A 17160-nucleotide genomic window follows, 5' to 3' on the forward strand; every position below is an offset into this window, starting at 1 on the left:
CTGTATGGGGTTTTCAGAGAGGGACTAGCATAATGGAGAGGGACTAGCATAATGGAAATAGATTAGCAACTCTTCTTTCCTGGCAGAGGCCAAATTATACATGAGACGAAGTGCACGAAAGACAGAAGGAAGATATCAAGACGGGATATACACTCCAAATAAGCAGAGAACACCCAATAGAAATCCATGAAGAAAATTCAAAGGGAAAAGTAAATACCATAATGACGAGGGGAAAAAAAAGGACAGGAGCAAGGAACATAAGAGAGTTTAATGTCCACTGACAGAAGGAAATCAGATGCGCCCTTTCAATGAAACCCCCTGCCATTTGATTTGGGGAAATCACGGGAGACCTAAATATAAATAACTGGAAGTGGATCTGAACCATCGTTGTCCTGAATGCAAGTTCAAAGTCCTGAACACTACACCACTTCACTCAGTATACAATGATGGGAGACTGGAGTACCAAAATATATAAATATAAGCAAAATAAGGTATGTGGAGTAAATGGACTTGAAAAAAGAAACAAGAGAGAGAAGAACTAATAGCCTTCTGTGATTGCTCTGATACCTGGACTGAAAATGGTTTAAGAACTATCAACACGGATTGTATATTAGGAACCCTCAGGGTGATACTGCAAGATAGCAGATAAATTATAATCAACCAAAGATTCAAAAACATTAACAAAATGGCACTAACTTTCCCTGTGTCAGACGCTGATACATATCATAACATGATGGCAGCAAACACAAAAATAATGGTTGGAGCATATTGAAAGCACATAAATGTTAAGAAAATAGGATGTGATAAAGTTGACCACTGAATCTGAGACCTTCAAACCAGGGAGAAAAAACAAAAATTCAGCAGATTGTACCAAACTACAGGAAAAGGAATATAATTAATACCATAATCCTGATAGCTTTTGAAAAGGAGGTTAAGAAAGAAGGAAAAGCGGTACCACTATCCACATCTGCAACAGCCTCTAAAGCTCCCCCACATCCCCTCACAGCTGACATACCTTGCCTCACAGACCTACTACCCCCTCTTAAAAACTCCCTCCCATCACCATACAGAATTCGGAACCTAAAGAGGCCCGAAACAGTGTCATAAACCTTTCCTCCAAACACTTTAATCCCACACAAGTATCAGTCCTTTCTAAAGGCCTTACCTTTTGCCCCACCTCCAAATTCAATTATGATGGACTTGTTAAAGACCTTCTTCCTTCCTTGCAACCCCTACAGTGGAAACACTTTGTTGCCACCAATCTTATCAACCAGACTCAACCTAAAACCAAAGTTAAATCCTGCCTGACTCAGTTCATTCCTCCATAAAACCGCGATCCACCTTCACTGCCCTCAAATCACCCTGTTAATTTTCCAGAATTTCCATTGTTCCCAAATCTCTCAACATGCATTCTAATCTTACATCTGCAGAAAGAACTGCAATCTAGTACCCAAAACCTGATCCTGCTTACCTGCTGACAAAGGTTCCACCACTGTAGTTTTGAACCACAATCATCATTATCTTGCAGAAGTACTCCCCCAGCTGTCAAATTCATTCACATACAAACCCTGCTACAGTAACCCCATTCCAGAAATCTAACAGGATTTCCAGTCTCTCCTCAAATCATTAGGCCCATCCCAGAACCTCTCCCCAGATCTCTCTCACACTGCATACCTAACCACTCCCCACACTCCTACCTTCTACTTGCTTCCTAAGGTCCATAAACCCAACCACTCAGGATGTCCCATTGTGATCAGTTACTACGCACCTGCGGAGAGAATCTCTACTCGCACAGACCAATACATTCCACCTATTAGCCACAATCTACCCTCCTATTGAAAGATACCAACCATTTTTTCCAACTCTGCATAAATGATGTTCATTTACCACCAAGTGCCCTGCTAGTCACTATTGATGTCATCCCCTTTATAACAACATCCCTAATGCCTAGGACCTTGATGCTGTTGAACATTACCTTTCCCAATGCCCTACGAATTCCAAACATACAACCTCCTTCCTGACCACCATGACCAACTACATCCTCATCCGCAATTATTTCTCCTTTGAAGCACCACCTACAAATAAATCTGTGATATAACCCCTCACATGGTTCAGATTCACTGATTACATCTTCGTGATCTGAATAGGAGTGAGGACACCCTATCCATATTCCTCTGAAACCTCAACACACTCTCCCCCATTCACTTCACCTGGTCCTCCTCAATCCAATGAGCCACCTCCCTCGGTGTGGAAGTCTACCTCAAAGAAGGCTACATCAGTACCTCCGTCCATATTGAACCTACCAAGCACCAGCAATACCTTCATTTCAACAGCTGCACTCCATTCCATACCAAAGAGCCACTTCCGTACAGCCTAGCCGCCCACAACTGTCGCATCTGCAGTGAGGAGCAGACCCTCTCGAAATATACAGAGTTTCTCACTGAGGCCTTCGCAGTCCAAAATTATTCTCCCAACCCTTTACAGAAACAGATCCTCTGTCCCTTGTGTCTCCAGTCACCCACCACCTACCCAAGTCACAACGTGCTGCCACACAAGAACGTTCCTCTTGTGACTCGCTACCACGCAGGACTGGAGCAAATGAATCGCATTCTGCACAGGAGTTTTTACTACCTCTTGCCGTGCCCTGTACTACACAGCCTGCTATTCCAACAATGCATCCACAGTCTTTTTACTTATCTCCTTTTCTGCTACCTTACCCCTCCCTCCTCCACCTAAGCACCAAATTGTACCTAGTTACCATAGCATCACCCCACTTTATACCTGTTTGCTACCACAAGCAGCACTTTACCGTCCACTAGCCCTGACTTGCTATTCTTCCCCCTCCCTCCCACCCTCCTCCTCACCACCAGTACTCAAGTTGCTTCTCCCATTATGCGCAGTTGCTCTCAGTCTGTCCTTGGCAACCAGGCACAGTGGTTGTTTATGTGAGTTACATTTGTGAGAATGTGTGTGTGTGTGTGTGTGTGTGTGTGTGTGTGTGTGTGTGTGTGTGTGTGTGTGGGGCGGGAGGGGGGGGGTGTTACTTGAGAAGAAGGGCTTTTGGCCAAAAAATTTACTGTCATTTCTACAAATTTTGATTATTGTTAGTAAACACAATCAAATTTTACAATTTTTGAAATTAAGTTTTCGCTTACTACTTTTCTAAGAATAGCAACTGGTATATTTTTCTCTCTGCCATAACCAAATGGAAGTAGTTTATTTGCCTTCCACTTTTCTCGCATATCCATAACTTCCCATTACTTTAATGTATTATAATTATTTGTTGTGTCTTGGTCTTATAGATTTATATTACAAATTATATTAAGGTGATGCTATTCCAAGTACAGCTTTTAGGAAAGTATGAAAATAATCAGCAACCACAATATTCCTAATGTCTAGCTTTTAGAACCATGTGTTACATCTTCATGGGAGGAAAGATGGAGTTTAGTGAAGAGGACAGGTCCTGAGAACCCAGAGTAATAGGATACCAATTCGTATAAGGAGGAAGAAAGGCAAAAGTCCTTAATAAAAATTGTAAGGTTTGAAAGGGGTCATGGAATGGTTACCTCAAAATGATCTTGAACCCTGTTTTCATGGCAAAACCAAGACCGAGTTCATTTTTAATTCCATATTCGTATTCTACATGAAAAAATGCTTTGTTTGTTGGGAACATTTTTTTCAAAAACCAATGGTTTGTCACCAGGGGGCACCTCATTGTAACTCTCTCAGGTTACCAGCATTTGAGAACGATGTGAGATCGGGAAAAATTTTCAATGAAAATCTTACAGTTTCTGAACTCTATCCGCTGGTGAAATTTCCATGAACTTTAAATGGTCTTGAAATTCTTCAGTAGGGATTAACCTGAAAGTAAATATCATCAGCATTAGTGGGACCTAATGTGCAGCATGTGCACGGCACTGAATCAGAGACCAGCACTGTGCTTGTGCCAGCATAATCAGAGGAGAGAAGGGTGGAGCTTTGAGGCTAACTATTAAATGTCATTGTCAGGGAATTTGAATTGATGACTGGGGGTTCAGAGAAATTTTACCTTTGGAGACTCTGAAAATTTCTCAGTCGTACTCACTTAGAATGATTCTTGACTGGTGTGACTCAACAATTTTTCTCTTAGGGACTTTGAAAAAATGTGTGTTGAGGGATTTAGAAAAATTCCACCTTGTTGAACTCTGATGAATTTTGCCTCGCACGACTAAGACCCATCACGTCTCGCGAGATTTTAATCAGTTCCTGTTAATTGAAATTTTCCAAATCCCTACAAGCAAAATTATTCTCAACACGAATGTGTGAAATATTTATTCGAGTCACTTTGTCTTGCAATTGACCTTCTCTGGCCAATCTTTCATTTTTGCCTTCTCTCCATATTTGAAAAGGACGGATACCATGGGGTATTTCACTATTTTGTTATTTACATCAATATCGAGATATGTAAAGGTGGCCTCTTGAAAACCACACATCCGTTATACATGTACATAATTTTCTGAGAGAGCACACTTAAATACTATATGTTCTGGCTTCACATTGTGGCATAAACAACAGCGAGCAAATGTAAACAAATGGGTCATGTACATTGTAATAAGTCAGTTGTCCTGCAACATGCTTGCCAGATGTTTCATTGAAGGTAAAACCTAAGAAAACCAATTATAGCAAATATGATCAGTATAATTTATTTTTCAACTCTAATCTGTCTGAAATGGTTGAATACATGCAGTTAGAAATAGTGAGAATGATAAAAATTTCTGGCGAGTGCTACAATAATCATGCAGCCGTTGCAAAGATTGTGTATCAAAAGGTATCCCGATGCCCGTCAACCCAAAAAAGGATACAGTTAGGTCTCGGGTAAGGCGAACTGAAAGACGGACCTTGAAAAGGCAGAGAGGAAAGACTGGCCCAAGAGAGGTGATTGCACTGGGTGCTCAAGGCTATTGTTGCTGCAGATCTACACCTTCCGACTCATCAGAGTCAGCGAACACTCGGTGTGCCTCTATAAATGGAATCTCTTGTTTTAAGATACTGTAAATTCCACCCATATCGCTGATATTGCTTACATATCACCCAAGCAATTGAGCCTGGGGATACTGAGACACACCTAGCATTTTGTCGATGGGCTGATACACAAATATGTCGTGATCCCTTTTTCTTCACATGCATACTCCTTACAGATGATGCAAACCGAGTCAATTTCCATAATGTGCATTACTGGGCAGAAGCAAATTCTTGCTGGCAACAAGATCGCCGAACACTCATGTGGTGGTCAATCAATATCTGAGCAGACATAGTTGGAGATTACATGACAGGTCCTGTTTTTTATGCTGAAACATTGAATATCTCCCTATTCTCTAGAATCTGGTGCTTTCTTTACTACAAAATATCCCCTTAGACATATGAGCACATATGAAGTTTCAACAGGATGGTGCCCCTGCACATCAGGCCTTACCTGTCAGAAGGTACCGTAATGCAACTTACCCAAATTGATGGATTGGTATCGGTAGTGCAATTCGTGAACTCCCGCCAAGGTCGCAAGACTTAACACCACTGGACTTCTTTTTATGGGGAGCTGTGAAGCAGAAGGTGTACTCCATTCCCCCAACAACACCAGAAGGTATGAGAGAAAGGATTGTGGCTGCTTCCCAGGCAATCACCCACCAGACATTGAATGATGTAAAGACCAGTTTCCGACACAGTGTGTCAATGTGCATTAGGCATTAGGCAAAATGGGCAGTTGATCAAGCATCTGAGACCCTAAATTTCCGGTGAGAACCATGTTAATCAGCCCTCTTCATGGCTAATGATGTGCTAAGTCCACTGGGCAACCTCCATGTGATGCACATTGGATTCCACAAACACCGAAAGTATTTGCTTTCAGGTTAATCCCTACTGAAGAATTTCAAGGCCAAGAAAATTTCACCAGTGGACTGAGTTCAGAAATCATACAAGATTTTCTTTGAAAATTTTTAACGATCTCACTTCACTTTTGAGATATTGGTAACCTGGGAAAGTTACAATGAAGTGCCCCGTGGCGACAAACCATTGGTTTTCTGAAAAAAAAAAAAAATGTTCCCTTCAATCAATATGTATTTTTTCATGTAGAATACAAATATGGAATAAAAAGTAGGGGTTACCATTTGCAAAAATGAACTTGACCTTGGTTTGAACTTGATAACAGGGTTCCAGGTCATTTCGAGGTAACCACTCCATGATCCACTTCAAACTTTACAACTTTTACTAGAGGCTTTTTTTGCAGAATTGTGCCGCTCCAGAGATATGAGATGGTATAGATTAAAATGGGACACCCTGTTAAAATGTTATGGAACATAACTTAACCCAGGAGATTACTGATTAGATTACACATATCTTTACAGTACCTCAGGCCTTATTACAAATTTTGATTTCAAACACACACACACACACACACACACACACACACACACACACACACACACACACACCACTGTTTCAACTCACAAAGTCTTGTCCAAAAGTAGAGAAAATTCTACTCTCTTCTTTCAGAAAGTCACAGATACTGAATCTTGTGTGTATACGATACTCCACTGACTTCAATTCTTCAACAAACAGACAACTCATCTTTCATTTGTGTGAAGTGTCAGCTTTCCACAATAAATAAATGTTCCACAAACATTTTTCATAAACAATTTAACGTTACTACAACAGTCCCACTATTAACAAAATACACTGTAAAACTTCAGTTACCTAATGTTTTAGTGTTGTTCTGATAAAATATTTAATTCAGCCAACCAGCGTTTACTTGCAATTCCTCTTGTACATTATACATTCTTTGAACTAATGATGATAAAAACATTAACCCAGGAAAAGAGAACACATCCACTGCTGTTAAAAAGAAGGTAGATAGGCCTTTAAACACATTTACATACAGAAGCACTGACTAGTATGAGAATACTATTTGAAGTACTGAACATTGTTCCCATTTTAATCTAAAGACATACAATTCTGGAAAATGTCAAGTCACGTGGCATATCTCTCAAAGAAGTTTTTAGCTATTACTTCTTAAGCCTTTTAGTACCAAATATGATTTAACCATGAAAATCTTTTATTAACTGTGGAATCTTTCTCCTATATCTTCTTTTCAAATCAAGGAAAAGTTTGTAGTAGCTTTGTGTCAAGCACATAATGTTAGACTGAAAGATACTTATTGCATCCTTCTTTTTGATTATTGACACAATGTGACAACTGTTACAACTTTCTAACAAAGTGTTGTTGTGAATATATTTGGAAGGTACTGATTGAGTAATGTAATTGCACTGACAACCTGACAAATAATTTGAATTTGGATTAGTTTCCCAGTTTTGCAGAGATTGTATACATTTTCAAAATATTTCATGTCAATAATGACTTGTCCTTTTACTGTTCATATTCCAAATCGACATAGAGGCATGAAGAAGAAGAAGAAGAAGAAGAAGAAGAAGAAGAAGAAAGAAGTATAATTCAAATTAGGGACACATTTGATAAATTACAAGTTTAATTACACATAAATTATATGTTTAACTGCAAAAAGGAACGAAGGAAGGACAGAAGAAAGGAAAAAAAAGGTGTTTAGGATTCAATACCCCATCAACAATAAGGTCATCAGAGACTGAATGTGCATTGTGATTTGACGGAGATGGTATAGGATACCACCTTTGTCCTTTTCATAGGAAATAGTCCAGCATATTGCTTTACACTGTGTTAAGAAACCATGGGAAACATAAATATGTATGGCCAAACAGGAATCTGAATCTTGCTTCTCCTGAATCTAAGTCCAGTGCATTAACCACTGTGCCACCTTGCTTGTGCCACAGAAAGGTGTATGCAAGATATATTGGATAACATTTGTGTGGCAGAGTAGTAAAGTTATTAGGCCTCCACTTCAATTATTCAAAACATTTAATAAAAAGAATTCAGAATGTATGTAGTGAATGTTTTCACAAGTTACTTCTGGGGACAGAACAGTTTGTAATTTTTGGTACACAAAACATTTGGTTTTTGATTATAAAAAACAGTTTTATGTATATAAACACTAAATGTGTTAAACATGAAGTGAAATCAAGGTTAATTTTATTTCTCTAAAATTCAGTGAATCAATTACTGTTTTTCACTTATCACTGTAGATTGAGGGGTTATCTACAAATGAAAAAGATAATTAACTAATCAGTCTTAAAAGCTCAGATTTTATTGCAAGTTTTATAGTCTTTTAAATTTTAAAATATAGACACCTGAGAATTTTAGGAATGCATGGCACTGAAAGGAAAAAAAACTAAGGAAATTTACTAACTTGATAAGAATTCGAGGATAGGTATGGCAATATGTACTGTTGCAGAGATCTTTGAAAGATTGAGCAACACTTCTGGCAACAATTTATGCATAGCATCACGCATCTCAAGCATGCAGGTTGTAAGAGCAGTAATGCACTGCCTTGCACAGCGAGACATGAGTCCATATTCAAGACACTTGATGGTACGTTGCTGAAGAGCAGGATCCAGCTGGGCATGGTAGGGTGCAAGTGATGCAAGCACTGGTATCACATGGGCCTGCAATTCAGAGCGCGTCATGCGCACACCTCGCAAGGCTTCAGGCAAACCCAGTGATTTGTCACTAACCTGTCCAAAGAGAAAGATATTGTTGTCAAATAGAAAGATAATTTCGCTCTATAAATCTGTCCTATGAATAAATGTTACGGAAAGAAGTAACTAGATGACTCATCAAGACACATTACAATCTGCATAAATTCACATAGTAATATTTCATGCATTGTGACTACATACCACTTATCTGTGTACGTTGAGATATAATGTTCTGACATTAAAACATTCACAGCGGTTTAATGTAAAAAGACCGACTACAGATGAAATGTTGATTATTAATTTTTGTGCACTATCATTACATTATTGCAGCAAATAACAAAACTGAATATAATTGGTTAGAATAAGGCTAAAAACCTGCCACATTTCATCTTGCATACAAAAACACATCAAGAAATTGATTTCTTTAATTAGTTGGTGGTTTCCTCAGCTTCTGTAAGTGTAAATCTCTGAAGCTGAGGATTTGCTTGGATTACCATCTTAATAATTTGCTAAAATATATTATTCTTTACAGTGCACAATTTTAAAAGCAAACCAACAGTTTCTTCTACATCTACATCTACATCTACATCCGTACTCCGCAAGCCACCTGACGGTGTGTGGTGGAGGGTACCCTGAGTACCTCTATCGGTTCTCCCTTCTATTCCAGTCTCGTATTGTACGTGGAAAGAAGGATTGTCGGTATGCTTCTGTGTGAGCTCTAATCTCTCTGATTTTATCCTCATGGTCTCTTCGCGAGATATACGTAGGAGGGAGCAATATACTGCTTGACTCTTCGGTGAAGGTATGTTCTCGAAACTTTAACAAAAGCCCGTACCGAGCTACTGAGCGTCTCTCCAGCAGAGTCTTCCACTGGAGTTTATCTATCATCTCCGTAACGCTTTCGCAATTACTAAATGATCCTGTAACGAAGTGCGCTGCTCTCCGTTGGATCTTCTCTATCTCTTCTATCAACCCTACCTGGTGCGGATCCCACACTGCTGAGCAGTATTCAAGCATTGGGCGAACAAGTGTACTGTAACCTACTTCCTTTGTTGTCGGATTGCATTTCCTTAGGATTCTTCCAATGAATCTCAGTCTGGCATCTGCTTTACCGACGATCAACTTTATATGATCATTCCATTTTAAATCACTCCTAATGCGTACTCCCAGATAATTTATGGAATTAACTGCTTCCAGTTGCTGACCTGCTATTTTGTAGCTAAATGATAAGGGACCTATCTTTCTATGTATTCGCATCACATTACACTTCGCTACATTGAGATTCAATTGCCATTCCGTGCACCATGCGTCAATTCGCTGCAGATCCTCCTGCATTTCAGTACAATTTTCCATTGTTGCAACCTCTCGATACACCACAGCATCATCTGCAAAAAGCCTCAGTGAACTTCCGATGTCATCCACCAGGTCATTTATGTATATTGTGAACAGCAACGGTCCTATGACACTCCCCTGCGGCACACCTGAAATCACTCTTACTTCGGAAGACTTCTCTCCATTGAGAATGACGTGCTGCGTTCTGTTATCTAGGAACTCCTCAATCCAATCACACAATTGATCTGATAGTCCGTATGCTCTTACTTTGTTCATTAAACGACTGTGGGGAACTGTGTCAAACGCCTTGCGGAAGTCAAGAAACACGGCATCCACTTGTGAACCCGTGTCTAAGGCCCTCTGAGTCTCGTGGACGAATAGCGCGAGCTGGGTTTCACACGATCGTCTTTTTCGAAACCCATGCTGATTCCTACAGAGTAGATTTCTAGTCTCCAGAAAAGACATTATACTCGAACATAATACGTGTTCCAAAATTCTACAACTGATCGACGTTAGAGATATAGGTCTATAGTTCTGCACATCTGTTCGACGTCCCTTCTTGAGAACGGGGATGACCTGTGCCCTTTTCCAATCCTTTGGAACGCTTCGCTCTTCTAGAGACCTACGGTACACCGCTGCAAGAAGGGGGGCAAGTTCCTTCACGTACTCTGTGTAAAATCGAACTGGTATCCCATCAGGACCAGCGGCCTTTCCTCTTTTGAGCGATTTTAATTGTTTCTCTATCCCTCTGTCGTCTACTTCGATATCTACCATTTTGTCAACTGTGCGACAATCTAGAGAAGGAAGCACAGTGCAGTCTTCCTCTGTGAAACAGCTTTGGAAGAAGACATTTAGTAATTCGGCCTTTAGTCTGTCATCCTCTGTTTCAGTACCATTTTGGTCACAGAGTGTCTGGACATTTTGTTTTGATCCACCTACCGCTTTGACATAGGACCAAAATTTCTTAGGATTTTCTGCCAAGTCAGTACATAGAACTTTACTTTCGAATTCATTGAAAGCCTCTCGCATAGCCCTCCTCACACTACATTTCGCTTCGCGTAATTTTTGTTTGTCTGCAAGGCTTTGGCTATGTTTATGTTTGCTGTGAAGTTCCCTTTGCTTCCGCAGCAGTTTTCTAACTCGGTTGTTGTACCACGGTGGCTCTTTTCCATCTCTTACGATCTTGCTTGGCACATACTCATCTAACGCATATTGTACCATGGTTTTGAACTTTGTCCACTGATCCTCAACACTATCTGCACTTGAGACAAAACTTTTGTGTTGAGCCGTCAGGTACTCTGTAATCTGCTTTTTGTCACTTTTGCTAAACAGAAAAATCTTCCTACCTTTTTTAATATTTCTATTTACGGCTGAAATCATCGATGCAGTAACCGCTTTATGATCGCTGATTCCCTGTTCTGCATTAACTGATTCAAATAGTTCGGGTCTGTTAGTCACCAGAAGGTCTAATATATTATCGCCACGAGTCGGTTTTCTGTTTAACTGCTCAAGGTAGTTTTCAGATAAAGCACTTAAAAATATTTCACTGGATTCTTTGTCCCTGCCACCCGTTATGAACGTTTGAGTCTCCCAGTCTATATCCGGCAAATTAAAATCTCCACCCAGAACTATAACATGGTGGGGAAATCTACTCGAAATATTCTCCAAATTATTCTTCAGGTGCTGAGCCACAACAGCTGCTGAGCCCGGGGGCCTATAGAGACATCCAATTACCATGTCTGAGCCTGCTTTAACCGTGACCTTCACCCAAATCATTTCACAATTCGAATCTCCCTCAATTTCCTTCGATACTATTGCACTTCTTATCGCTATAAACACGCCTCCCCCTTCACTGTCCAGCCTATCTCTGCGGTATACATTCCAATCAGAGTTTAGGATTTCATTACTGTTTACGTCTGGTTTCAGCCAACTTTCTGTTCCTAGTACTATATGGGCGTTGTGACCGTTTATTAATGAGAGCAGTTCTTCACTGCAATACCACCATAGAAGCAAAGAACATAAATATCTGAGGAAGCCAGACTAATGACCTGCCGCTCAAAGCAACATGGAAAGGTAGAGTCAGTCAGTCAGTCAGTCTCTCTCTCTCTCTCTCTCTCTCTCTCTCTCTCTCTCTCTCTCTCTGCCTGGTGACTAACATTTCACAAGTCCACAGCCAAGCGAGTAAACAATTGGTTTCATAAGAGAGAGGACTGTGTTTCAAATCCCGCTACCAGATTTTTTACTTTATTCCCCTATAATTCTAATAACAGATTTACCTAAAGAATTATTTATTGTTTTCATAATTTTTAGGCTGAAAATTCTGATTTTCTCTAAATTTTGGAATTAGTTTCCTACTATAACCATATTCCTACAGGTGTGTTCCAACTCACCATGAACCCATTTTCTCAGCATCTGCACAGGCTCATTTCGTCCCACCATGAGTGTATTTTTTTCTAGTATACATCCAGCTACAGCACAACTCACCCTTTTAACCACTTTTACTAGTAATCCTGCAGTTAATTTGGTCCACCAGATACTGCTGCATGTGCACAAACAACTTTTGGTTGGTGGATGGAGAAAGGAAACAGTGTTCAAAAACCAGAATACTTCATTTGTGCACTAGCCCCCTACTCAGTTACATGTAAACACTCCAAGGCCTCTAATTTTACGGCTACATGTAGTTATGTGCCTGATATTTCACAGCAAGGGAAAGTGAGCCTGACTGTGTAGCCAAATTGCTTTACACTGAAGTTTCAAAAGATCAATTAAAACTGTAAATCTGTACAATGAACAGCTTCTTCTACAAAACAATCTCATCGCTTCAAAACCTTCTGCTGTAATAACACAAGAACATGTGGAAATAAGAGAAGAAATATTTCATAAAATTTTCAAAATGCTACCAGACAACCAACTGATTGTACAAGGCTGACTAATTTCCAACTAAGGTATCAGTGAAGAGGATTTGTCTGAAGAAAAGTGAAGAAGTCTCATCATCTTCAGATGATATCCAGGCCAAAACGAAGGTGAAAACAGACAGTGATTAAGTACTACTGGGCTACAAGATTATGGTTATCAATATAGCAAGAGAGCATCCAGGATGGAGTTTGGTTGCTCTACACAGAAGGAGAGCATCATGCCTTAATAGCATGAAAGATATGAAAAGATGGGAAGTACACATTTAAAAAAAATCTGCAATGAGGATTGAACAATTTAAAACAGCTGACGACAAGAAACTTGCAACAATGACTCCTGCTGCTGCAAGCCCAATTTCCTGATTTGAATAGCAAGTTTCTGGCTCATAGGTAATGCTCTTCAAATGAAGCCATCTGAAATGCCAGAGAAAAGTCACCACATCTGTAACAGAGAGTGAAAGTGTTTCACTTCAGAAAGTCCTTGACAGATTAGATTAAATTAGATTAATACTTGTTCCATAGATCATGAATACGACACTTCGTAATGATGTGGAACGTGTCAGGTTAATGAAAGATGTCTGAACAAGATATTACATTACACAAAATATTGCATGACACTAATGCTTAAGTTAGTTTTTTTCCCTCCCTTAATTTATATCTAAAAATTCAGCCAATGAGTAGAAGGAGTTGTCATCTAGAAATTCTTTTAATTTATTTTTAAATGTTGGTTGACTATCTGTCAGGCTTTTGATGCTGTTTGGCACGTGACCAAAGACTTTTGTGGCAGCATAATTTACCCCCTTCTGTGCCAAAGTCAAATTTAACCCTGCATAGTGAAGATCATCCTTCTCCTGGTGTTATAGCTATGCACACTGCTATTACTTTTGAACTGGGCTGGATTATTAACAACAAATTTCATAAGTGAATATATATACTGTGAGGTTACTGTGAGGATCCCTAGATCCTTAAATATATGTCTGCAAGATGACTGTGGGTTGGCTCCAGCAATTATTCTGATTACACGTTTTTGAGCAATGAATACTTTTCTACTCAATGATGAATTACCCCAGAATATGATACCATACAAAAGCAGTGAATGAAAGTAGGCATAGTAAGCTAATTTACTGAGATTCTTATCACCAAAATTTGCAATAACCCTAATAGCATATGAAGCCGAACTCAGACATTTCAGCAGACCATCAATGTGTTGCTTCCAGTTTAGCCTCTCATCAATGGACACACCTAAAAATTTTGAAAATTCTACCTTAGATACAGACTTCTGTTCAAAGTCTATATTTATTACTGGAGTTGTGCCATTTACTGTACGGAACTGTATATACTGTGTTTTATCAAAATTTAAAGAGAGTCCGTTTGCTGAGAACCACTTAATAATTTTGTGAGAAACATCATTTACAATTACATCACTTAGTTCTTGGTTTTTTGATGTTATTACTTTACTCGTATCATCAGCAAAAAGAACTAACTTTGCATCTTCATCAATATGGAATGGTAAGTCATTAATGTATATCAAGAACAGTAAAGGACCTAAGACCGAACCCTGTGGGACCCCGTGCTTGATAGCCCCCCAGTTTGAGGAATCAGCTGTTGTATTAACATTACATGAATCACTTATTTCAACTTTCTGCATTCTTCCAGTTAAGTATGAATTAAACCATTTGTGCACTGCCCCCCTCAAACCATAATGATTTAGCTTATCTAAAAGAATTCCATGATTTACACAGTCAAAGGCCTACACGGCAGCAAATTTCCGAAATCAGTGTCTAGCTCTCATACTAAAATACAACAAGGATTTTGTCATTAACACTGATCAAATAAGTATCACTGAGAAAAAAAGTACCTGACTCATTTACATCAATTGAGATACAATTTTTACAGAACACACAATATTAATTTGTGAATTATATTTATCCCAGGCGCCAAAAACAGTCAACTTATGACGAAATTCTTGCCAAACATGGAACAAAGGTGGTTACTGAGCAGCAAAAGGATGTGCATAGGATGACACATTTGTGCACTCCACAATACGCTGTCACCTTATCTGGAAAATTACTAAAAATAGTCTTCCTTTGCTTGCAAGAGATCAGTGGGTTCTTTGAACCAAGGATGAAAAAAGATCAGCCTAAGAATATGCATACAAACTTTCAACAGTATTATACAAGAAATTTCTATTTGACATTGAAGCCATACACGAGAGAAGAACAATTTCTTTTGCTCCTCTATTCACGAGGAGGGCAAATGAACCGGGGCTTTTACAATGTAACTTTTCAAGATAGAGAGGATCTGTCATGGTGCCAGTATTGAAGAAACTCCTCCACAATGTATTCCACTTGTGCAGCTTATGACATTAATTTTTACAGGTAGGTGGAAAATCTTAGAAGCAACTACAAAATTGCTCATACATAATCAAATATAAAAGAGAGAGCTTCTAGAGAATATTGCATAAAAATTCAATCAATTGTACAGCATCAGTTCTCTGTACCAATATTTGATGATTTATTTGGTATGCACAGACTGATAAAAAAATCTGTGATGACCAACACCTGTTTACGAGTAAAAACCAAATTTGTTTTGCAATAGGCACACTGAAAAAACCACAAACATACAAAAACTTGACGTATGTTACATGTCCTGTATGTCACAAAAGCAATATTGTTGTTTTCCGTATTTTTATGACCAGTATCATCCTGATTCATGCATCGGTTGGTTGGTTGATTGGGGTTGGAGGGACCAAACAGCAAGGTCATCAGTCCCTTGTTTCAAATGTGGTCCATTCAGACGGATTGACATCTCAGAAAAGTCAAAATGATAAAAGGTAAACAGCTAAGAAAACGTAACAGTGCAGTCGTGTTGTCACTGGTGAAAACAAAATGAGAGAAGTCAGCAAGTGAGTGATCCCATGGCTATGGTAAAGGCAGGAAATATCCCACATCTGATGCAGTACAGGCAAGACCACCTGCTATTCAAAACGTTCAACCGCTAGAATGTAAAAGCGCATATTGTAAAAGGAGACTAACCAAATCTAAATAGTGATAAAAACAGAGTAAAAGGGAAAGGAAAGAGGATCTTGGCCAGGGAGGGGGCTCAGGAATCTCCAAACACAGCTTACAGTGGGAGACACCCCAACCCTCACTGCCCTGCCCCTACTCCAGAGTGAGATTACAAACCTTAAAACTGATAATAAAAACCAGTTTCACAGAGGAAACTGAAAACCAGTTCAACCATTTGGGAATCGTCTGCCAACATTAAAGGTAAAGTGCGGGGAAGTCTGTACTTAGTACGCAGAGCCAAAAGAAGGTGGCATTCCACCAAAATGTGGCCTACTGACTGGAAGACTCCACAACCACAAAGTGGGGGTGGCTCATTATGCAAACGAAAACCATGGGTAAGCCTGATATGGCAGATGCGGAGTCAACACAGGGAGAGGCGGAAGGAAGAACGCCACAGGACAGGTGTCACCTTAATTGCACGAAGTTTATTAGACAGGGAGGTAGCCTCCCAAGAGTTGGCCCACAATTGTGCAAATAGGGATTTGATGTGATAAATCTGCCGCAGGAGGGGTTACAGAGAAGGGGCGTAAGTGACTGCACCACCATCCAAACGATCAGCAAACTCATTACCTGGGATACCCACATGGCGAGTGACCCAGAGGAAGTTAACGGAACAAGCACCACGGTGAAGATCAGCGAGACTGTCATGAATGTCTGTGACTAAGGGATGGTGGAAAAACACCGGTCAATAGCCTGAAGGCCACTCATTGAATCCATACATAATGAAACGTGCTTGAGTTGGGACCATGTAATAAAGGTAAGGGCCTAGGAAATTGCCATCAATTCCGCAGTAAGCACCCTACATGTAGTTGGCAGGAGATGATTTTCCATGTCAACAGACAATGTGAAGGCATATCCCACATGATCTGTAGATTTAGAGCCATTGGTGTAAAAAACAACCGCATCCCAAAACTACCATAAAATTCAGCGAAACTACGGAACACCATCGGGGGAACAGAATCTTTCAGACCTCAGCGGAGATCCATCCGAATCTGGGGCCAAGGAACTGAGCAGGGCAGGGGTGGGGGAGGGGGGGGACATGGGGGAGAGGACAATGAAGGATGCTGAAAAATCATGGCAAAGAGACACAAGGCGGAGCCCAACCGGTAAACACGAGGGCGGGAATCAGTTGGGCGATAAGGCGGAAGCTTCGGCCCACTGTTTCTGGTGAAGGAAAGCAGCCGGATAGGAGGTTGATGCTGATGCTGTTGCAAAATGAGTCGCAAGATGTTCCATGAGAATCAACAGGTCTGT

The 17160-nt window shown here is 39.9% G+C and overlaps 1 protein-coding gene across 2 annotated transcripts in view; it reads right to left on the minus strand.

Annotated features, from left to right (window-relative positions):
• The window catches only part of LOC126334970 (tuberin), a 315576-nt gene that overhangs the window by 164028 nt on the left and 134388 nt on the right, over window positions 1–17160 (minus strand). For both annotated transcript variants that reach the window (XM_049997757.1, XM_049997758.1), the window contains exon 14: window positions 8306–8630. In XM_049997757.1, coding sequence (XP_049853714.1) covers window positions 8306–8630 — 325 coding nt within the window. The remainder of the gene's footprint in view (window positions 1–8305; window positions 8631–17160) is intronic.

The sequence above is a fragment of the Schistocerca gregaria genome, chromosome 2 (genome assembly GCF_023897955.1).
Source record: "Schistocerca gregaria isolate iqSchGreg1 chromosome 2, iqSchGreg1.2, whole genome shotgun sequence".
Classification (NCBI taxonomy): Eukaryota; Metazoa; Arthropoda; class Insecta; order Orthoptera; family Acrididae; genus Schistocerca; species Schistocerca gregaria.